The following is a 23,531-nucleotide window of genomic DNA, read 5'->3' as shown; positions in this document are numbered from 1 at the left end:
AAAAGTGTCTGCTAAATGGCATATATTATCATACGATTGCTATACCAGTGTTATTATTGATGTGTCAATCAATTAAACTCTATCAATCCACAGCACCGTGACTACAGCCACTACGTGAAGATGAAGGCAGCATTACTGGTGGAACAGAGACAGCTGGAGGAGAAAATCAGACTGGGAGAGGAGCAGTTAAGGGGGCTGAGGGAGAGTCTGGGGTTGGGGTTAGGGCTGTCCATGGGCTATGGACACTATTAAACCAACCAGGAAACCTTAAAGCTGGGGTTAGGGCTGTCCATGGGCTATGGACACTATTAAACCAACCAGGAAACCTTAAAGCTGGGGTTAGGGCTGTCCATGGGCTATGGACACTATTAAACCAACCAGGAAACCTTAAAGCTGGGGTTAGGGCTGTCCATGGGCTATGGACACTATTAAACCAACCAGGAAACCTTAAAGCTGGGGTTAGGGCTGTCCATGGGCTATGGACACTGTTAAACCAACCAGGAAACCTTAAAGCTGGGGTTAGGGCTGTCCATGGGCTATGGACACTATTAAACCAACCAGGAAACCTTAAAGCTGGGGTTAGGGCTGTCCATGGGCTATGGACACTATTAAACCAACCAGGAAACCTTAAAGCTGGGGTTAGGGCTGTCCATGGGCTATGGACACTGTTAAACCAACCAGGAAGGAAACCTTAAAGCTGGGGTTAGGGCTGTCCATGGGCTATGGACACTATTAAACCAACCAGGAAACCTTAAAGCTGGGGTTAGGGCTGTCCATGGGCTATGGACACTATTAAACCAACCAGGAAACCTTAAAGCTGGGGTTAGGGCTGTCCATGGGCTATGGACACTGTTAAACCAACCAGGAAACCTTAAAGCTGGGGTTAGTGCTGTTCATGGGCTATGGACACTATTAAACCAACCAGGAAACCTTAAAGCTGGGGTTAGGGCTGTTCATGGGCTATGGACACTATTAAACCAACCAGGAAACCTTAAAGCTGGGGTTAGGGCTGTCCATGGGCTATGGACACTATTAAACCAACCAGGAAACCTTAAAGCTGGGGTTAGGGCTGTCCATGGGCTATGGACACTGTTAAACCAACCAGGAAACCTTAAAGCTGGGGTTAGGGCTGTCCATGGGCTATGGACACTATTAAACCAACCAGGAAACTTTAAAGCTGGGGTTAGGGCTGTCCATGGGCTATGGACACTATTAAACCAACCAGGAAGGAAACCTTAAAGCTGGGGTTAGGGCTGTCCATGGGCTATGGACACTATCACATTGACATGGGAAGAGCCTCAGTCTTGGCTTGGGTGGTTGGTCTAGAAATAGAGGAGATCGTTGTTGGACTGGTTAGGGATGGGACATGGGAGGATGGGCCTGGGGCATGGGCTTTACTGAAAGGCCAGGAAGAAGAGAAGGTTAGTGGGTTATGGGAGAGCCTGGGCTTGGAGATGGGCCTGGGGTATAGGCACTATGGGGAGACAGCCATCCTACACACTGAGACCCTACAGGATGGGGATATGGGTACCACTGAACAACCCCAGTACGTCCTAAAAAAAAAGTGCTGCCCAACTTTTCAAAAAACACTTCAGTCCATTTTTCTTGACACTCAAAACTTATTGAGAGTGTTTTAAGTCTTCACTTGGTAGTATTGGTGAATTAAAAACACACACCTACCCTTTGGTGTTACATTGGGGATCATTAACTCACCGACATGATCCTCACAATCACACACACACTACGTGGTGATGGACGTTGTTGTTGTTTAGTGAGCGTGTGTTCCTGAAGAGGCCTGGAGAAAGTATTTATTTATTTATAACTTCTCTGTAGACGACAGGGAGACTGGGGTGCTAGAAGAGTATTTATCTGTTAAACTGTTGAACCTAATCAAATAATCTGTGCAGAAAAAGAGAGAAAAGCTCCTTCTTTCTCTCCACTCATAATCCATTATGTCCCAATATTATCTCTACCATACTACTTAGCATCCATGGACAACACATTATTCACTACATACTCAGTAGTTTACAATATCCACTCATAATCCATTATGTCCCAATATTATCTCTACCATACTACTTAGCATCCATGGACAACACATTATTCACTACATACTCAGTAGTTTACAATATCCACTCATAATCCATTATGTCCCAATATTATCTCTACCATACTACTTAGCATCCATGGACAACACATTATTCACTACATACTCAGTAGTTTACAAGTGTGAATGTTGAGATCCCGATGACATACAGTTGAAGTCGGAAGTTTACATACACCTTAGCCAAATACATTTAAACTCAGTTTTTTCACAATTCTTGACATTTAATCAGAGTAAAAACTCTGTCTTAGGTCAGTTAGGATCACCACTTTTAGAAGGTGAAATGTCAGAATAATAGTAGAGAGAATGATTTCTTTCAGCTTTTATTTCTTTCATCACATTCCCAGTGGGTCAGAAGATTACATACACTCAATTAGTATTTGGTAGCATTGCCTTTAAATTGTTTAACTTGGGTCAAATGTTTCGGGTAGCCTTCCACAAGCTTCCCACAATAAGTTGGGTGAATTTTGGCCCATTCCTCCTGACAGAGCTGGTGTAACTGAGTCAGGTTTGTAGACCTCCTTGCTCGCGCACACTTTTTCAGTTCTGCCCACAAATGTTCTATTGGATTGAGGTCAGGGCTTTGTGATGGCCACTCCAATACCTTGACTTTGTTGTCCTTTAGCCATTTTGCTACAACTTTGGAAGTATGCTTGGGGTCATTGTCCATTTGGAAGACCCATTTGCGACCAAGCTTTAACTTCTTGAGATGTTGCTTGAATATATCCACATAATTTTCCATCCTCATGATGCAATCTATTTTCTGAAGTACACCAGTCCCTCCTGCAGCAAAGCACCCCTACAACATGATGCTGCCACCCCCGTGCTTCAAGGTTGGGATGGTGTTCTTCGGCTTGCAAGCCTCCCCCTATTTCCTCCAAACATAACGATGGTCATTATGGCCAAACAGTTCTAATTTTGTTTCATCAGACCAGAGGACATTTCTCCAAAAAGTATGATCTTTTCTCCCCATGTGCAGTTGAAAACCGTAGTCTGACTTTTTTATGGCGGTTTTGGAGCAGAGGCTTCTTGCTTGCTGACGGCCTTTCAGGTTATGTCGATATTGGACTCGTTTTACTGTGGATATAGATACTTTTGTACCTATTTCCTCTAGCATCTTCACAAGGTCATTTGCTGTTGTTCTGGGATTGATTTGCACTTTTTGCACCAAAGAACGTTCATCTCTAGGAGACAGAACGCATCTCCTTCCTGAGCGGTATGACGGCTGTGTGGTCCCATGGTGTTTATACTTGTGTACTATTGTTTGTACAGATGAACGTGGTACCTTCAGGCGTTTGGAAATTGCTTCCAAGGATGAACCAGACTTGTGGAGGTCTACAATTTTCTTTCTGAGGTCTTGGCTGATTTCTTTTGATTTTCCCATGATGTCAAGCAAAGAGGCACTGAGTTTGAAGGTAGGCCTTGAAATACATCCACAGGTACACCTCCAATTGACTCAAATTATGTCAATTAGCCTATCAGAAACTTTTAAAGCCATGACATAATTTTCTGGAATTTTCCGAGCTGTTTAAAGGCACAGTCAACTTAGTGTATGTAAACCTCTGACCCACTGGAATTGTGATACAGTGAATTATAAGTGAAATCATCTTTCTGTTAACAATTGTTGGAAATATGCCTTGTGTCATGCACATAGTAGATGTCCTAAACGACTTGACAAAACTATAGTTTGTTAACAACAAATTTGTGGAGTGGTTTAAAAATGAGTTTTAATCAAATCAAATCAAATTTATTTATATAGCCCTTCGTACATCAGCTGATATCTCAAAGTGCTGTACAGAAACCCAGCCTAAAACCCCAAACAGCAAGCAATGCAGGTGTAGAAGCACGGTGGCTAGGAAAAACTCCCTAGAAAGGCCAAAACCTAGGAAGAAACCTAGAGAGGAACCAGGCTATGTGGGGTGGCCAGTCCTCTTCTGGCTGTGCCGGGTGGAGATTATAACAGAACATGGCCAAGATAAGGTCCTTCTGTAGCTCAGTTGGTAGAGCATGGCGCTTGTAACGCCAGGGTAGTGGGTTCGATTCCCGGGACCACCCATACGTAGAATGTATGCACACATGACTGTAAGTCGCTTTGGATAAAAGTGTCTGCTAAATGCCATATATTATTATTTATTATATTATATTCAAATGTTCATAAATTACCAGCATGGTCGAATAATAACAAGGCAGAACAGTTGAAATGACTCCAACCTAAGTGTATGTAAACTTCCGACTTCAACTGTATGATCCAGATACCTACATCGCATCTTACACCCTGGGGTTCGACACTTCCCCTACACTACCACCACACCACGTCTTGGAGGATGTATATTGGTGTAGAGTAAAGTTTCCCCTAGAAGCTGATCCTGTGTCAGTGTTCTATTTTCCCCACAAATGGTTAAGGTGATGATTTGGTGACGGGAAGCTGATCCTAGACCTATACCTAGGGGAAACTTCATCCCGGAGTTTTAACACTACCACACCACGTCTTAAGAGTGTTTATTCATGCATTCGTTGTTGTTGTTTATTATTACATGTTGTGTACAGTGATATCCATTTGGTATAACTGGAATCCATCCTTGTGGTGTAAATATGTCCTGAGAAGTTCATCCATATGTCAACTAATGTCATCTGTATGTCAACTAATGTAATCTGTATGTCAACTAATGTAATCTGTATGTCAACTAATGTCATCCTTATGTCAACTAATGTCATCCTTATGTCAACTAATGTCATCCTTATGTCAACTAATGTCATCCTTATGTCAACTAATGTCATCCTTATGTCAACTAATGTTATCTGTATGTCAACTAATATTATCTGTATGTCAACTAATGTCATCCATATGTCAACTAATGTCATCCTTATGTCAACTAATGTCATCCTTATGTCAACTAATGTCATCCTTATGTCAACTAATGTCATCCTTATGTCAACTAATGTCATCTGTATGTCAACTAATGTCATCTGTATGTCAACTAATGTCATCCTTATGTCAACTAATGTCATCTGTATGTCAACTAATGTCATCTGTATGTCATCTACAGTATATGTCATATGGCAAAGTTCATCCAAATACAATTGTGACCATTTTTTTTTAAAAGTGTCTTATTGGCCGTTTGACCAAAGCATGCACGAGGACACACAAACAAGACAACGCTGCTCCGTTGATGAAAATATTACCGCTTAAGAAGAGCTGACCATACTTACTGTAGATTGCTGTTTAAATTTCAATGCCAAAGGAATATGTATACTTGTTTTGTTGAAAGTGACACAGAACATCCATGCTGTGTTGGGTTTTACTGTATGTGTCCCAAAAGGGACCCTCTTCCCTACATTGAACACGACGGGCCCTGGTCAAAAGTAGTGCACTATGTAGGGAAAAGGGTCCCGTTTGGGACGAGGCCTGTGTATATTGACATGTATTACAGCCTACTGTACTGTTTATCGTTGTATTATAAAATCTCGCAATTATAGGGTTGGGACCAATCCAAACGTACAGTTAAATTGAAAATTCACTTAGTCAGGTTAGGATTTACTCCTGAATCTAGAATTATACGGCTGTGTATTTTGTTTTCTATGTTATTTTTATTTGATTTATTGCAAAAAAATCTTTTTGTAAAAAAACATGTGAGACGAGTACCATAATTAATAATACTATTTCAACTACCGTGTGTTCCGAGTCGTGTGTGTGTTCATGAGTTGTTGTGATTTATATTGTCATTTAGCATAACTAATAGTTAGGTAAACAGAGCGGAAATGAAGAATAGCGAGAGAGACTGTGTGTGTGTGTGTGTGTGTGTGTGTGTGTGTGTGTGTGTGTGTGTGTGTGTGTGTGTGTGTGTGTGTGTGTGTGTGTGTGTGTGTGTGTGTGTGTGTGTGTGTGTGTAATACGCTGAACAAAAATATTACCACAACATGCAAAAATGTCAAAGATTTGACTGAGTTACAGTTCATATAAGGAAATCAGTCAATTGAAATAAATTCATGAGGCCCTGATCTATGGATTTCACATACAGATATGCATCTGTTGGTTACATACGCTTGGGGCGGCAGGGTAGCCTAGTGGTTAGAACGTTGGACTAGTAACCGAAAGGTTGCAAGTTCGAATCCCCGAGCTGACAAGGTACAAAATCTGTCGTTCTGCCCCTGAACAGGCAGTTAACCCACTGTTCCCAGGCCGTCATTGAATATAAGAATTTGTTCTTAACTGACTTGCCTAATAAAAAAATAAATACACTACATTAACAAAAGTATGTGGACACCTGCTTGTCGAACGTCTCAATCCAAAATCATGGGCATTGATATGGAGTTGGTCCTCCCCTTTGCCACTATTACAGCCTCCACTCTTCTGGGAAGGCTTTTCACTAGAACATTGCTCTGGGGACTTGCTTCCATTCAGCCACAAGCATTAGTGAGGTTGGGCACTGATGTTGGGCGATTAGGCCTGGCTCGCAGTCAGCATTCCAATCATCACAAAGGTGTTCAATAGGGTTGAGGTCAGGGCTCTGTGCAGGCCAGTTAGGTTCTTCCACACCGTTCTCGACAAACCATTTCTGGATGAACCTTGCTTTGTGCATGGGGGCATTGTCATGCTGAAACATGAAAGGGGATTCCCAGAACTGTTACCACAAAGTTGGAAGCACAGCATCATCTAGAATGTTTGCTGTAGTGTTAAGCTTTCCCTTCACTGGAACTAAGGGGCCCAAACCATGAAAAACAGCCCCAGACCATTATTCCTCCTCCACCAAACTTTATAGTTGGCACTATGCATTCACGCAGGTAGCGTTCTCCTAGCATCCATCAAATCTACATTTGTCCGTCCGACTGCCAGGTGGTGAAGCGTGATTCATCACTCCAGAGAACGGGTTTCTACTGCTCCAGAGTCCAATGGCGGCGAGCTTTACACCACCCAATGCCGACGCTTGGCATTGCACATGGTGATCTTTGGCTAATCGGCCACGGAAACCCATTTCATGAAGCTCCCGATTTAACAGTTCTTGTACTGACGTTGCTTCCAGAGGCAGTTTGGAACTCGGTAGTGAGTGTTACAACCGAGGACAGATGATTTTTATGTGCTTCAGCACTCAGCGGTCCCGTTCTGTGAACTTGTGTGGCCTACCACTTCACGGCCGAGTCGTTGTTGCTCCTAGACATTTCCACTTTACAAGAACAACACTTACCGTTGACCGGAGCAGCTTTTGCAGGGCAGAAATATGACAATCTGACTTGTTGGAAAGATGGCATCCTATGATGGTACCACGTTGAAGTCACTGAGCTCTTCAGTAAGGCCCTTCTACTGCCCGTGTTTGTCTATGAAGATTGCACGGTTGTGTGCTTAATTTTATACACCTGTCAGCAATGAGTGTGGCTGAAATAGCCAAATCCGCTCATTTGAAGGGGGGGTGTAGCTCAGAAGACCAGTCAGTATCTGGTGTGACCAGCATTTGCCTCATGCAGCGCAACACATAGAGTTGATCAGGCTGTTGATTGTGTTACAGTGGGGCAAAAAAGTATTTAGTCAGCCACCAATTGTGCAAGTTCTCCCACTTAAAAAGATGAGAGAGTCCTGTAATTTTCATCATATGTACACTTCAACTATGACAGACAAAATGATAAGAAAAAAATCCATAAAATCACATTGTATGATTTTTAATGAATTTATTTGCAAATTATGGTGGAAAATAAGTATTTGGTCACCTACAAACAAGCAAGATTTCTGGCTCTCACAGACCTGTAACTTCTTCTTTAAGAGGCTCCTCTGTCCTCCACTCGTTACCTGTATTAATGGCACCTGTTTGAAATTGTTATCAGTGTGGTCCTTCTGTAGCTCAGTTGGTAGAGCATGGCGCTTGTAACGCCAGGGTAGTGGGTTTGATCCCCGGGACCACCCATACGTAGAATGTATGCACACATGACTGTAAGTCGCTTTGGATAAAAGCGTCTGCTAAATGGCATATATTATTATTTATTATTAGTATAACAGACACCTGTCCACAACCTCAAACAGTCACACTCCAAACTATGGCCAAGACCAAAGAGCTGTCAAAGGACACCAGAAACAAAATTGTAGACCTGCACCAGGCTGGGAAGACTGAATCTGCAATAGGTAAGCAGCTTGGTTTGAAGAAATCAACTGTGGGAGCAATTATTAGGAAATGGAAGACATACAAGACCACTGATAATCTCCCTCGATCTGGGGCTCAACGCAAGATCTCACCCCGTGGGGTCAAAATGATCACAAGAACGGTGAGCAAAAATCCCAGAACCACACGGGGGGACCTAGTGAATGACCTGCAGAGAGCTGGGACCAAAGTAACAAAGCCTACCATCAGTAACACACTACGCCGCCAGGGACTCAAATCCTGCAGTGCCAGACGTGTCCCCCTGCTTAAGCCAGTACATGTCCAGGCCCGTCTGAAGTTTGCTAGAGAGCATTTGGATGATCCAGAAGAAGATTGGGTGAATGTCATATGGTCAGATGAAACCAAAATATAACTTTTTGGTAAAAACTCAACTCGTCGTGTTTGGAGGACAAAGAATGCTGAGTTGCATCCAAAGAACGCCATACCTACTGTGAAGCATGGGGGTGGAAACATCATGCTTTGGGGCTGTTTTTCTGCAAAGGGACCAGGACGACTGATCCGTGTAAAGGAAAGAATGAATGGGGCCATGTATCGTGAGATTGAGTGAAAACCTCCTTCCATCAGCAAGGGCATTGAAGATGAAACGTGGCTGGGTCCTTCAGCATGACAATGATCCCAAACACACCGCCCGGGCAACGAAGGAGTGGCTTCGTAAGAAGCATTTCAAGGTCCTGGAGTGGCCTAGCCAGTCTCCAGATCTCAACCCCATAGAAAATCTTTGGAGGGAGTTAAAAGTCTGTGTTGCCCAGCAACAGCCCCAAAACATCACTGCTCTAGAGGAGATCTGCATGGAGGAATGGGCCAAAATACCAGCAACAGTGTGTGAAAACCTTATGAAGACTTACAGAAAACGTTTGACCTCTGTCATTGCCAACAAAGGGTATATAATAAAGTATTGAGATAAACTTTTGTTATTGACTAAATACTTATTTTCCAACATAATTTGCAAATAAATTCATAAAAAATGTGATTTTCTGGATTTTTTCCCCTCATTTTGTTTGAAGTGTACCTATGATGGAAATTACAGGCCTCTTTCATCTTTTTAAGTGGGAGAACTTGCATAATTGGTGGCTGACTAAATACTTTTTTGCCCCACTGTATGTGGAACGTTGTCCCACTCCTCTTCAAATGGCTGTGCGAAGTTGCTGGATATTGTTGGGAACTGGAGCATCCCAAACATGCTTAATGGGTAACATGTATGGTATGCAGGCCATGGAAGAATTGGGGAATTTTTAGCTTCCGGGTACTATGTACAGACCCTTGTGACATGGGGCACATGCATTATCATGCTGAAACATGAGGTGATGGCAGCGGATGAATGGCACAACAATGGGCCTCAGGATAGGCCAATGGGCCTTTCCATCTCTGCGTTCAAATTTCCATAATTACAATTAAATTGGGATTGTTGTCTGTAGCTTTTGCCTGTCCATACAATAACCCCACCATGGGGCACTCTGTTCACAACGTTGACATCAGTAAACTGCTCGTCCACACAACGCCATACACGCTGTGTACCATCTGCCCGGTACAGTTAAAACTGGGATTCATCCGTGAAGAGCACACTTCTCCAGCGTGCCAGTGGCCATCAAAGGTGAGCATTTGCCCATTGAAGTTGGTTACTACGCCGAACTGCATTCAGGTCAAGACCCTGGTGAGCAAGATGAGCACACAGATGATCTTCCCTGAGATGGGAACATCATTATTATCTGGCAACAGCTCTGGTGGACATTCCTGGAGGCAGCATGCCAATTGTACGCTCCCTCAAAACTTGAGACAGCTGTGGCATTGTGTTGTCACAACATTGCCCCATTTAGTGGCCTTTTCTTGTCCCCAGCACAAGGTGCACCTGTGTAATAATAATCATGCTGTTTAATCAGCTTCTTGATATGCCACTCCTGTCAGGTGGATGGATTATCTTGGCAAAGGAGAAATGCTCACTAACAGGGATGTAACCTATGATAGTTGTATCATCTATAGATCCTCGCCTCTGTCAACATTTCCAATGGATATTAATTAACATCTCTGTTCATGAAACCGCTGCCGTGTGCATTTTAGAATGGTGTTTTCCCGTAAAAATGCATTCTGGAACATTTGTGCGTTGGCCTTCCGCCGTGTTCACATTGCCGCGCCTAGAATGTGAAGAAATAACAGTTGATCAACATTTTTAAACATTCTGATCTGTTCCATCAGCCTTATTAATTGATTCGGTCTGTACCTCCCACTACACTATTTTGATAATGCATCGTGGGGATTAAGAAGTGAGAATACGCAATGCCCATAAAAGGGTACCCGAGTATACCTTCAACTAGTGGTGTCAGCTAATACAGGACTAGTAAAGGCCTAGTGCACTACTTTTTGCGAGGGAAGTATTTTGTATTAATATTTGTTTTAATTCAACACCTCTACTTCCCACAGCTATGGAATCACTATTAGTGTAACAGGGAGTACCTTCCAACATTTGACCCGTTTCTGCCTGATTAGAGAAAGAGGTGAAGAAAGAAGGGAAAAGACAAATGAAATAAGCCCCCCTTGGACTAGTTTGACCCTGCAAGGCAGAAAAATATTTTAGTTTTCCTAAATGTGGGTGGGGAAGGGTAACGGGAGGGAGAAACAGCTGATTATACTTCCACAGACACAGACATGATGAACCAGACACACTCTCTCTTTCTCTCTGTCTCTCCATCTTCTCCTTCATCCATCTATCATACAAGCCTTAATGAAACACTTATAAACATCGGTCTGCTATGAAGGGGTTGTGGAAAGGAAGTGGTCTGACCTAACTCAGGAGGGAGGGAAAGAAAAATAAAGAGGGAGAGACGACAAAGAAGAAGGCACCAACTCTACTACGGAAGAAGAGGCCTAAAATCCCACAAGGTGTCCCTATTTCGCGCTCACGTGCAGTAAGAACGGGAATCAACAGTTGTGTTGGTAGGCAACTGCACAGAAGTTATTGTAAGTACAGTATCTTAGTTCCCTTATAGAAAAGTTATCATGTTATTATATTCGGTTCATATTCAATACAGTAGAATAGGATATTGAGGGAGGGGGGGGGGGTATTCAGTATGATAAATGTGCTTTGCCAACAGTTGCTTGTTGCATGTTTGTTGTAAACGGGGTAGGTCAGAAGAACAGATAAGTTGAAAGTAGATCCTTTTAGCGGACATGGGGATCACCGATAACCTACTCTGTGCCACTAACACGGTTTCTTCAGCTGGTAGCTTGAAACTGTCACGTCAACATCAGTCGGTGTCATGTTCATTAGAAACCAAACAGAATGAAACGGGGAGGGATTTAGCTGAACATGTCCGAAACGTTTATTTTCAGTTACAAAACGTTTTGTTACATTTAAAAACGGTGTGCTCTAGGCTATGACCTGAGCTGTCTGAACAAAATACATACAAACAACCAACGGGAACAACTTCTATTCCAAAGAAGATGACAAAGGTTTATGACAAGCTCTGAACATTGTGCATATGTTTTGAATCTGAACTTGTAAGAACTGAAGCGTCGTTTTCCGTAGACGTAGTACTACAAAGAAACAAACAACTTCCAACAATTACAAAAGAAACAAACGACTTCAAGTTCGCATGAACGTTGCGGAACGGGTTGTACTCGACACGTTCCACCAAAACGTGATTGTACATTATTGAACTTTTGATGTACGGGTTGTCCCGTTTGGTGGGTGTGACGCGGTGTCTTGAAGCGACGAGTGACGTGTTTAACACTGCAGTGGCCATGCTGACCAGCCAGCAGCTGACAGCGTTCCCCAACCACTCCCAGTTTTTCAAACGATTGTTTAGTGCTACAAAAGCGAACGCAAAAACGTACTGAACGCAGACCAGGAAATCTAGTCATTTGTCTACTGTCAACATAAATAATTAATTAATCAATCGTTGTCACAACTTGGCTAAGCGCACACATACAAAGGTATTGCTGTGATTGTATTTCGTGTAGGGAATGTCAATTTAGTAAAATAGACTTACCTAGAATTTACCATAATTATAACCCGATCCGATCTAGGGGGATTACCATACAATATTAACACTAGCCTAAACGGTAAAGCGTTTAAACCGTGTAACAATAATCAACTGTTGCAGACAATGTTACAAATGTAGCAACAGCACTTAGTTTACTGTATCCGCTTATCAGTTGATCATGTGTCTAGAGTTACATTGTAACTTGCTTACTGACTCATTCACGAATGTTGGTACATCAGCAGTTACAAGGTAGCAGCAGCCAGACGTGTGAGAAGCTTCGTATAGATAGATAGATAGATAGATGTTGGTCTCCTGAGAAGTTTAGCCTACTCCGTTATAAGGTAAACGTGTAACATATGTTACCAGTTTCAGGGAAGGGACTTTGTTATTCGTTAGAAAAGTGGAGAGAGTGTGTGGATAATCGATTATCTCGTTGTGTTTTGTTATCGTTTGCATTTTCTTACGACCCACCAGTGTTTGTCTTCAGCATAGGATATCAAGAAATCTATTGATTGAGCAAAATGTTTTGACTTCTCTATAGCGATATATAGGGCTTTGGGTTGCAATTACTTAATACTTCCCGACAACTACATTTGTGTAAAGGGGAAGTAGCCTACGATATGTCAAACCGTATTTAACTTCGTTCTCTTGTCTGGTGAACTAGACATTAGTCCAGCCGGGGAGATTATCATTGTTTTTCAAGGCAATGTTTCGATATTGGAAGAATTTATATAGAAAATACACCTCGAATAACGACCGAGGTATATGCAACTTTAAGTTAATACTTATGGAGATGTTGATTGAAAGAAACGTATAATCGAAACATTTTTTTACTCCATTTATAGGCGCTAGAATGGACAACGCCGGGTTTTGCAACGAGACCTATGAAAACCTTCACAACCCGGCAAGCGATGATGAGTTGGTCGATATAGCTGGAGCCACGCTCGATTTCTCCAGCACGGAGGACGTGCCACCTCTAGACCCCGAATACGGCTCAGGTACGCGCCTACACTACCGGGGGAGAGAACTAGACGCTATGAAATTATATTAGGGGAGTCATTGCTGTGTCTGTTTTGAGTTACAACTGTTTGTATTTTGGGTCTTCTCGAGTGGGGTTAATTCAAGACATGACAGTTGTCTACAGAGACTACTTTGATAAACTATCGCCCTCATGCAGCACAGCTGCATGGTTCTTCATTCAAATCCATGTGTAACCTATCTCATCTCTGACAGTAGCCTAACGCTGCCTGGATACTGGTGATTCTTTGATGATATCACAGCTCCTATTAAGCCTTATTTGAAACGCGTCTTTCTGTTTCTGTGGTCAGGCCAGGGCTCATATCCATAAAGCATCTCACTCCGAATAGGACTGCTGATCAAATTTTCTTGGTCACGTACACATGATTAGAAGATGTTATTGCGAGTGTGGCGAAATGCTAGGAGATGTTATTGCGAGTGTGGCGAAATGCTAGGAGATGTTATTGCGAGTGTAGCGAAATGCTAGGATCAGTGGACGGGACGGGGTGTGTACCTAACATAGCAGGCATAAAATAAACTCCTGGAACTAGGTCCCCCACTTTCTGAGCTGTGTTCAGTACATTTTTGCTTTCAGGAACATTCAATTGAAAGGAAATGGTGCTGTACTGAACGGCCAGTTTAAAAAAAAAGAAAAACGTGGAGAGGTTGGGGAATGGTGTCCATAAGGCCCATAAATCAGCACTCCTACTCTGCTTTGTGGATAGTACCCATGTGTCTGGTTCCATTCTAACCCTTTCACCCCACTCATTCACAGAGAAGCTTCTCTCCACTATGTAGTATTGTCTTCTGTCCTCAGATGAATCATTTGTGTCTTCTGTCCTCAGATGAATCATTAGTGTCTTCTGTCCTGAGATGAATCATTAGTGTATTCTGTCCTGAGATGAATCATTTGTGTCTTCTGTCCTCAGATGAATCATTAGTGTCTTCTGTCCTGAGATGAATCATTAGTGTATTCTGTCCTGAGATGAATCATTTAGTGTCTTCTGTCCTCAGATGAATCATTTAGTGTCTTCTGTCCTCAGATGAATCATTTAGTGTCTTCTGTCCTCAGATGAATCATTTAGTGTCTTCTGTCCCCACATGGAATCATTTAGTGTCTTCTGTCCTCAGATGAATCATTTAGTGTCTTCTGTCCTCAGATGAATCATTAGTGGCTTCTGTCCTCAGATGAATCATTTAGTGTCTTCTGTCCTCAGATGAATCATTTAGTGTCTTCTGTCCTCAGATGAATCATTTAGTGTCTTCTGTCCTCAGATGAATCATTTAGTGTCTTCTGTCCTCAGATGAATCATTTAGTGTCTTCTGTCCTCAGATGAATCATTTAGTGTCTTCTGTCCTCAGATGAATCATTTAGTGTCTTCTGTCCTCAGATGAATCATTTAGTGTCTTCTGTCCTCAGATGAATCATTTAGTGTCTTCTGTCCTCAGATGAATCATTTAGTGTCTTCTGTCCTCAGATGAATCATTTAGTGTCTTCTGTCCCCACATGGAATCATTTAGTGCCTTCTGTCCTCAGATGGAATCATTTAGTGTCTTCTGTCCTCAGATGGAATCATTTAGTGTCTTCTGTCCTCAGATGGAATCATTTAGTGTCTTCTGTCCTCAGATGAATCATTTAGTGTCTTCTGTCCTCAGATGAATCATTTAGTGTCTTCTGTCCTCAGATGAATCATTTAGTGTCTTCTGTCCTCAGATGAATCATTTAGTGTCTTCTGTCCTCAGATGAATCATTTAGTGTCTTCTGTCCTCAGATGAATCATTTAGTGTCTTCTGTCCCCACATGGAATCATTTAGTGTCTTCTGTCCTCAGATGAATCATTTAGTGTCTTCTGTCCCCACATGGAATCATTTAGTGTCTTCTGTCCTCAGATGAATCATTTAGTGTCTTCTGTCCCCACATGGAATCATTTAGTGTCTTCTGTCCTCAGATGGAATCATTTAGTGTCTTCTGTCCTCAGATGAATCATTTAGTGTCTTCTGTCCCCACATGGAATCATTTAGTGTCTTCTGTCCTCAGATGGAATCATTTAGTGTCTTCTGTCCTTAGTATTTCCAATATATATTCCTAATAAAATATTCCTTGCTCTCTATGTAAATCGCCAATTTAAACTGCTCTTTAAACTTCATACTCCTTTGGAATAAATGTTCATCTGCGTAGCCTAGCGACAGCTCCCCTATCACCCGTCTGTTACCGTGGTAATTGTCAGTCAATTACACCAGATTACGCTGTTACAAGACCAAGACTAAATGTTGATTTCCACGGGGTCAGGTGAGGGGGAAGGTTGGAGAGAGATGGTGAGGGGGACAGAGGCAGACCGATAGAGTGGGAGTTTAATGCAGTACTTTTTCTCTCTCTATTAAACTCAATTCAACATGCTTTATTATTGGCATGACATAAGTATATATTTGTGTTGCCAAAGCAGCATTTTGAACTGTGCGATTTTGTGGCCTTCTCATTCATCTAAGCCTGTACAAATCACCCTCCTTCCTTCCTCAGTTCAGCATGACCTCCCCTCTTACGACATCTCTTACTGGAACCTACCCCTCCCCTTGTTTCTCTGGGATCCTGACAAACACATTGGACTTGTTTCATTTCAGGGGCTACAGGCTGTTATATGAGGGAAATGTAGTCAATACCATATTTCTTACTCCTGTCCATTTATAGATCTGTGAACACCGACTGTAAAGGGCCTAGAAAGCAAGGGGCTGGTCTACCAAGAATCAAAATGAAACTGAGCCAGGCAACCACAAGAGCCTCCCCCACGTCTCACTAGTGTCACAGCTCATTGGGTCACACAGCCCATGTCACACAGCAGCCATTACGCAAAACCCCAGCCGTAATCTATTAGAAGCTATTTTCCAAGCCCCTCAACCTATCACAGGCTGGTTCCCAAGCCCCTCAACCTATCACAGGCTGGTTCCCAAGCCCCTCAACCTATCACAGGCTGGTTCCCAAGCCCCTCAACCTATCACAGGCTGGTTCCCAAGCCCCTCAACCTATCACAGGCTGGTTCCCAAGCCCCTCAACTTATCACAGGCTGGTTTCCAAGCCCCTCAACTTATCACAGGCTGGTTGGTTCCCAAGCCCCTCAACTTATCACAGGCTGGTTGGTTCCCAAGCCCCTCAACTTATCACAGGCTGGTTCCCAAGCCCCTCAACCTATCACAGGCTGGTTCCCATGCCCCTCTCACCAACACACGTTCTATACTATGAGTATGTTTTCCAGTGTAGGGAAGTGTCTCCCAGTTAGTATTAGCTAGAGTGTGGCTGGTGGAATCCCAGTGAGATGGATTGGGAGTCTTGGGGATAGAAAGCATATGAGAACCTTTTGATGGAAGGGAGTAAGATTAAGGACCCAGTCTTTCAAAGATCATTTGTAAAAATCCAAATAACTTGACAAATCTTCATTGTGAAGTGTTTAAAACTCTGTTTCCCATGCTGAATTAATGAACATGCACCCGTGGAACGGCCGTTAAGACACTAACAGCTGACAGACGGTAGGCAATTAAGGTCACAGTTATGAAAAAACTTAGGACTGTAAAAGAGGCCTTTCTACTGACTCTTCAAAACACCAAAAGAAAGATGTCCAAGGTCCCTGTTCATCTGCGTGAATGTGCCTTAGACATGCTGCAAGGAGGCATGAGGACTGCAGATGTGACCAGGGCAATACATTGCAGTGTCTGTACTGTGAGACTCCTAAGACGGCGCTACAGGGAGACAGGGCGGACAGCTGATTGTCCTCGCAGTGGCAGACACCTGTAAAAACACCTGCACAGGATCGGTACATCTGAATATCACACCTAGGGGACAGGTACAGGATGGCAACAACAACTGCCAGGAACACACAATCCCTCCATCAGTGCTCAGACTGTCCACAATAGGCTGAGAGAGGCTGGACTGAGGGCCTGTTGTAAGGCAGGTCCTCACTTGACATCACCAGCAACAATGTCAAGTGGGCACAATGGGCACAAACCCACCAGACAGGACTGGCAAAAAGTGCTCTTCACTGACTAGTCAGGGTTTTGTCTCACCAGGGGTGATGGTCAGATTCATGTTTATCGTCGAAGGAATGAGCGTTACGCCGAGGCCTGTACTTTGGAGCGGGATCGAGGTGGAGGGACCGTCATGATCTGGGGCGGTGTGTCACAGCATCATCGGACTGAGCTTGTTGTCATTGCAGGCAATCTCAATGCTGTGCGTTACAGGGAAGACATCCTCCTCCCTTATGTGGTACCCTTCGTGCAGGCTCATCCTGACATGACCCTCCCGCATGACAATGCCACCAGCCATACTGCTCGTTCGGTGCGTGATTTCAGTGTTCTGCCATGGCCAGCGACGAGCCCGGATCTCAATCCCCCCAAGAAATATTGCTGTCAATAAATGCAGATGACAGTGAGAGGACGTTTCTTTTTTTTTTTTTTTTTTGCTGAGTTTATTCTTGTTTAGGCCCTTAGCTTTGGCGTCTAGGTCAGTTGGACGCTACTTCTCATTTTTTACTTCCTTGGCTAGTTCCTCTTTTCTACCTGACTGGATCTTGTAGAAAAGGCAGTTTATTCCTCAGTCACATGTTTTGCTAAAGTAGACAAATAAGAATTACAGTAGTACGCATGACTTGGGTAGTGTCCCAAATGGAAGCGGACTCCTTGATTCGTGCACTACATTTGACTAGAACCCTGTGGCTTCACTTGTAACCAGGTCCACTACCTAGTGCATTGTTACTAAAAGGCGATACAGTGTCAGTTGAGACGTGATCCTGTTTTGTGAGAGGTGTAAAATAAAAAGGTTAATTTTCTAACTAAAATCTGATCGTACTGTCTTACATACTGACCACATCGCTCGCGCTCCATCGCTCGTATGTTTGATTTTTGTCCACCCACACCAGATGATATCAGGACACGCAGGTTGAAGTATCACAACAAACTGCAAACAAACTATATATATTAATTTGGGTACAGGTCGAAATGCATTAAACATTTATGGTAATGTAGCGAGCTAGCTTGCTGTTGCTAGCTAATTTGTCCCGGGATAAAAACATTGGGTTGTTATTTTACCTGAAATGCACAAGATCTTCTAATCTGACCATTAATCCACTAATTAAAGGGTACACTGTGTTTGTTTTCTCGCCATCTCTCCTCCTTCAGGCTTCTTCTTCTTTGGAATTATACCTCACACTAATTATCAATGAACCTACCAGGTACAACCCCAAATCCGTAAACACGGGCACTCTCATAGATATCATCCTAACCAACTTGCCCTCAAAATACTCCTCTGCTGTTTTCAACCAAGATCTCAGCGATCACTGCCTCATTGCCTGCATCTGTAATGGGTCTGCGGTCAAACGACCACCCCTCATGACTGTCAAACGCTCCCTAAAACACTTCAGCGAACAGACCTTTCGAATCGACCTGGCCCAGGTATCCTGGAAGGATATTGATCTCATCCCATCAGTAGAGGATGCCTGGGTAGCTTTTTCAAAGAGAAATTTGCATCTTGTAGCACAAACTCAAAAGTTCTGGGACACTGTAAAGTCCATGGAGAATAAGAGCACCTGCCCACTGCACTGAGGCTAGGAAACACTGTCACCACCGATAAATACACCATAATTGATCATTTCAACAAGCATTTTTCTACGGCTGGCCATGCAATCTGGTTTCTGAGCTAGTCATGGGTTCACCTCAGCCACGCTCAAGGTTCTAAACGATATCATAACCGTCATCGATAAGAGACATTACTGTGCAGCCGTATTCATCGACCTGGCCAAGGCTTTCGACTCTGTCAATCACCACATTCTTATCGGCAGACTCCACAGCCTTGGTTTCTCAAATGACTGCCTCGCCTGGTTCACCAACTACTTCTCTGATAGAGTTCAGTGTGTCAAATCGGAGGGCCTGTTGTCCGGACCTCTGACGGTCTCTATGGGAGTGCCACAGGGTTCAATTCTCGGGCCGACCCTCTTCTCTGTATACAGCAATGATGTTGCTCTTGCTGCTGGTGATTCTATATTCTGTAGCTCAGTTGGTAGAGCATGGCGCTTGTAACGCCAGGGTAGTGGGTTCGATTCCCGGGACCACCCATACGTAGAATGTATGCACACATGACTGTAAGTCGCTTTGGATAAAAGCGTCTGCTAAATGGCATATATTATTATTATTATTATTACTGTAAGTCGCTTTGGATAAAAGCGTCTGCTAAATGGCATTTATTATTATTATTATATTATTCTATGATCTACCTCTACCCATTCTGTAAACCTCTGGCCCTTCTTTGGACACTGTGTTAACAAACCTCCAGACGAGCTACAATGCCATACAACTCCTTCCGTGGCCTCCAACTGCTCTTAAATGCAAATAAAACTAAATGCATGCTCTTCAACCGCTCGCTGCCCACACCTGCCTGCCCGTCCAGCATCACTACTCTGCACGGTTCTGACCTAGAACTACAAATACCTAGGTGTCTGGCTAGACTGTAAATTCTCCTTCCAGACTCGCGTTAAGCATTTCCAATCCAAAATTAAATCTAGAATTGGCTTCCTATTTCGCAACAAAGCATCCTTCACTCATGCTTCCAAATATACCCTCGTAAAACTGACCATCCTACCGATCCCCGACTTTGGCGATGTCATTTACAAAATAGCCTCCAACAATCTACTCAACAAATTGGATGCAATCTATCACAGTGCCATCTGTTTTGTCACCAAAGCCCCATATACTACCCACCACTGCGACCTGTATGCTCTCGTTGGCTGGTCCTCGCTTCATACTCGTCGCCAAACTCAATGGCTCCAAGTTATCTACAAGTCTCTGCTAGTTAAAGCCCCCCCTTATCTCAGCTCACTGATCACCATAGCAACACCCACCCGTAGCACGCGCTCCAGCAGGTATATCTCACTGGTCATCCCCAAAGCCAAATCTTCCTTTGGCTGCCTTTCCTTCCAGTTCTCTGCTGCCAATGACTGGAACGATCTGCAAAAATCTCTGAAGCTGGAGACTCATATCTCCATCACTAGCTTTAAGCACCAGCTGTCAGAGCAGCTCACAGATCACTGCACCTGTACATAGCCCATCTGTAAATAGCCCATCCAACTACCCCATCCCCATACTGTATTTATTTATCTTGCTCCTTTGCACCCCATTATCTCAACTTTTACATTCATATATATATATTCTGCACATCTACCATTCCAGTGTTTAATTGCTATATTGTAATTACTTTTCCACCATGGCCTATTTATTGCCTTACCTCCCTTATCCTACCTCATTTGCACATACTGTATATCGACTTTTTCTACTTTATTATAGGCTGTATGTTTTGTTTATTCCATGTGTAACTCTGTATGTGTTGAACTGCTTTGCTTTATCTTGGCCAGATTGCAGTGGCAAATGAGTACTTGTTCTCAACTGGCTTACCTGGTTAAATAAAGGTGAAATAAAATAATAAATGGTGGTTGGCAACCAACTTTAACCTGCGTAACCCCGTTCCGCTAGCGGAACCCCTCGCCAACAGCCAATGAAATTGCAGGGCGCAAAATACAAATCAACAGAAATCGCATAAATCAAATTTCTCAAACATACAAGTATTAGGCAACATTTTAAAGATTAAAATTCTCGTTAATCTAGCCACAGTGTCTGATTTAAAAAATGCTTTACAGCGAAAGCTCTACAAACGATTATTGTAGGTCACCACCAAGTCACAGAAAAACCCAGCCATTTTTTCAGCCAAAGAGAGGAGTCACAAAAAGCACAAATAGAGATACAATTAATCACTAACCTGCTCTTCATCAGATGACACTCATAGGACTTCACGTTACACAATGCATGTATGTTTTGTTCGATAAAGTGCATATTTATATCCAAAAATCTCATTTTATATTGGCGTGTTATGTTCAGTAGTTCCAAAACACAGTGATTTTGCAGAGAGCCACATCAATTCACAGAAATACTCATTAGAAATGTTGATAAATTAAATTGCTATGCATGGAATTTTAGATCCACTTCTCCTTAATGCAACCGCTGTGTCAGATTTTTTAAAAACTTTATGGAAAAAGCATCATCTGAGTACAGCGCTCAGAGCCCAAAACAGCCAAACAAAATATCCGCCATGTTGCACAGTCAACATTAGTCAGAAATAGCATTATAAATATTCACTTTCCTTTCATGATCTTCATCAGAATGCACTCCCAGGAATCCCAGTTCCACAGTAAATGTTTGATTCGTTCGATAAAGTTCATAATTTATGTCCATATACCTCCTTTTGTTAGGGCGTTTGGTAAACAAATCGAAACGAGGGTGCAACTTTCAGCGGAAAGGTCTGACAAATTCCAAAAAGTTATATTACTGGTCGTAGAAACATATCAAACTATGTATAGACTCACTCTTTGGGATGTTTTTCTCATAAATGTTCAATAATGTTCCAACCGGAGAATTCCATTGTCTGTAGAAAAGCAATGGAACATGAGCGTGTGAATGCCTGTGACTGAGATCGAGGCTGCTGCCAGACCTCTGACTCATTCCCCTCTCATTCGGCCCCACTTCACAGTAGAAGCATCAGACAAGTTTCTAAAGAGGGTTGACATCGAGTGGAAGCCTTAGGAAGTGCAACATAACCAATAACCCACTGTAACTTCAATAGGGTCTGAGTTTAAAAACTACAAACCTCAGATTTCCCACTTCCTGTTTGGATTTTTTTTCTCAGGTTTTTGCCTGCCATATGAGTTATACTCACAGACATCATTCAAACAGTTTTAGAGACTTCAGAGTGTCTGCTATCCAATACTACTACTAATAACATGCATATATTAGCATCTGGGACTGAGTAGGAGGCAGTTCACTCTGGGCATGTCAGTCGCTCTTCATCCAGACGTGAACATGCTGCCCCCTATCCCAAAGGAGTTTCAAGGTGCTTTACCACCACCAACTGGACTTGCAGCGCGTCACAAATAGAACCACGTTTTATTTTAGCGCCACGCAGACGTTCGCCAGCGGTGTTGGTGCAGTGATTGAATAACATGTATGTGTTTGTGCTCGCATGCGTAACGCTGGCTGTGTGGTCTTCATGTTATAGAATGATAATTGCCTGAAATGGTTGTTTCCTATAATATTTGTCCTCATTACACAACTGCATAATTGTATTTTATTATGTCTTATCAGTAGTGGTACATAGATTGCATATTGCTACCATTTACAGTCCATTATCCACCCATCGTGTGTGTGTGTGTGTGTGTGTGTGTGTGTGTGTGTGCTGGAGGTCCGGAGTCCACTGCTGCACTGTGTTTTTTTAGGTTGTTGCAATGAGATGAATTGTTAATTTTTAAACTTCTCTTCTGTCAGCTGATTCAGCATACTGAGCTGATGTTACTGAGGAGCTTTATCACTCAACTCATTGGGGCTGTTTCCCCGGAACACATTTTGTTGTAAAAATGACTTTGAATGGAGAATCTATTGAGGCTCAGTCTGTGCCGGGGAAACCTGTAGAGTTTCACTTCAAGTTAGAATCATTAACACAAAAAATTAGTTTATTTTTTAAGGTCGTGTGTGTGTGTTTGCTCATCTGTGGTCCTGGACTGAGCTGTGGCTTTCATATAACCTAGATTTTGGGGTTCAGATCAGCTATTTTAAAACTGTGAGTTGAAGCAGAGGCTGCTGTGATGCAGGTCTTCCGCTGAGTAGCCCTTCATCTGGTGTGTGTGCAAGCGTGGGATTTCATTTCAGGTACTGTAGGTGGGTCTCTACCTTCACCTAACCTCCTGTAAAGCTTGGCCTGCTGTACTATGTGTCTCTTCCTTCAGCTAACCTCCTGTAAAGCTTGGTCTGCTGTACTGTAGGTGGGTCTCTACCTTCACCTAACCTCCTGTAAAGCTTGGCCTGCTGTACTGTGTGTCTCTTCCTTCAGCTAACCTCCTGTAAAGCTTGGTCTGCTGTACTGTAGGTGGGTCTCTTCCTTCAGCTAACTTCCTGTAAAGCTTGGTCTGCTGTACTGTAGGTGGGTCTCTACCTTCAGCTAACCTCCTGTAAAGCTTGGCCTGCTGTACTGTGTGTCTCTACCTTCAGCTAACCTCCTGTAAAGCTTGGCCTGCTGTACTGTAGGTGGGTCTCTTCCTTCAGCTAACCTCCTGTAAAGCTTGGTCTGCTGTACTGTAGGTGGGTCTCTTCCTTCAGCTAACCTCCTGTAAAGCTTGGCCTGCTGTACTGTGAGTCTCTACCTTCAGCTAACCTCCTGTAAAGCTTGGCCTGCTGTACTGTGTGTCTCTACCTTCAGCTAACCCCCTG

The 23,531-nt window shown here is 43.1% G+C and overlaps 2 protein-coding genes across 2 annotated transcripts in view; both read left to right on the top strand.

Moving 5' to 3' along the window:
* Positions 1 to 5,778, top strand: part of LOC118381699 (protein Shroom4-like) — an 80,869-nt gene extending 75,091 nt beyond the window's left edge. Inside the window, exon 14 of the mRNA XM_052497716.1 lies at positions 94 to 5,778. Within this exon, the coding sequence (XP_052353676.1) occupies positions 94 to 252 (159 nt within the window). The 3' untranslated portion in view covers positions 253 to 5,778. The remainder of the gene's footprint in view (positions 1 to 93) is intronic.
* A 6,941-nt stretch (positions 5,779 to 12,719) lies between these two features.
* Positions 12,720 to 23,531, top strand: part of LOC118378359 (H(+)/Cl(-) exchange transporter 5-like) — a 44,975-nt gene continuing 34,163 nt past the window's right edge. Inside the window, exons 1-2 of the mRNA XM_052497737.1 lie at positions 12,720 to 12,988; positions 13,073 to 13,225. Of these exons, the coding sequence (XP_052353697.1) occupies positions 12,934 to 12,988; positions 13,073 to 13,225 (208 nt within the window). The 5' untranslated portion in view covers positions 12,720 to 12,933. The remainder of the gene's footprint in view (positions 12,989 to 13,072; positions 13,226 to 23,531) is intronic.

This window comes from Oncorhynchus keta, chromosome 35 (genome assembly GCF_023373465.1).
Source record: "Oncorhynchus keta strain PuntledgeMale-10-30-2019 chromosome 35, Oket_V2, whole genome shotgun sequence".
Classification (NCBI taxonomy): domain Eukaryota; kingdom Metazoa; phylum Chordata; class Actinopteri; order Salmoniformes; family Salmonidae; genus Oncorhynchus; species Oncorhynchus keta.
This window is presented reverse-complemented; position numbering and strand designations above follow the sequence as displayed.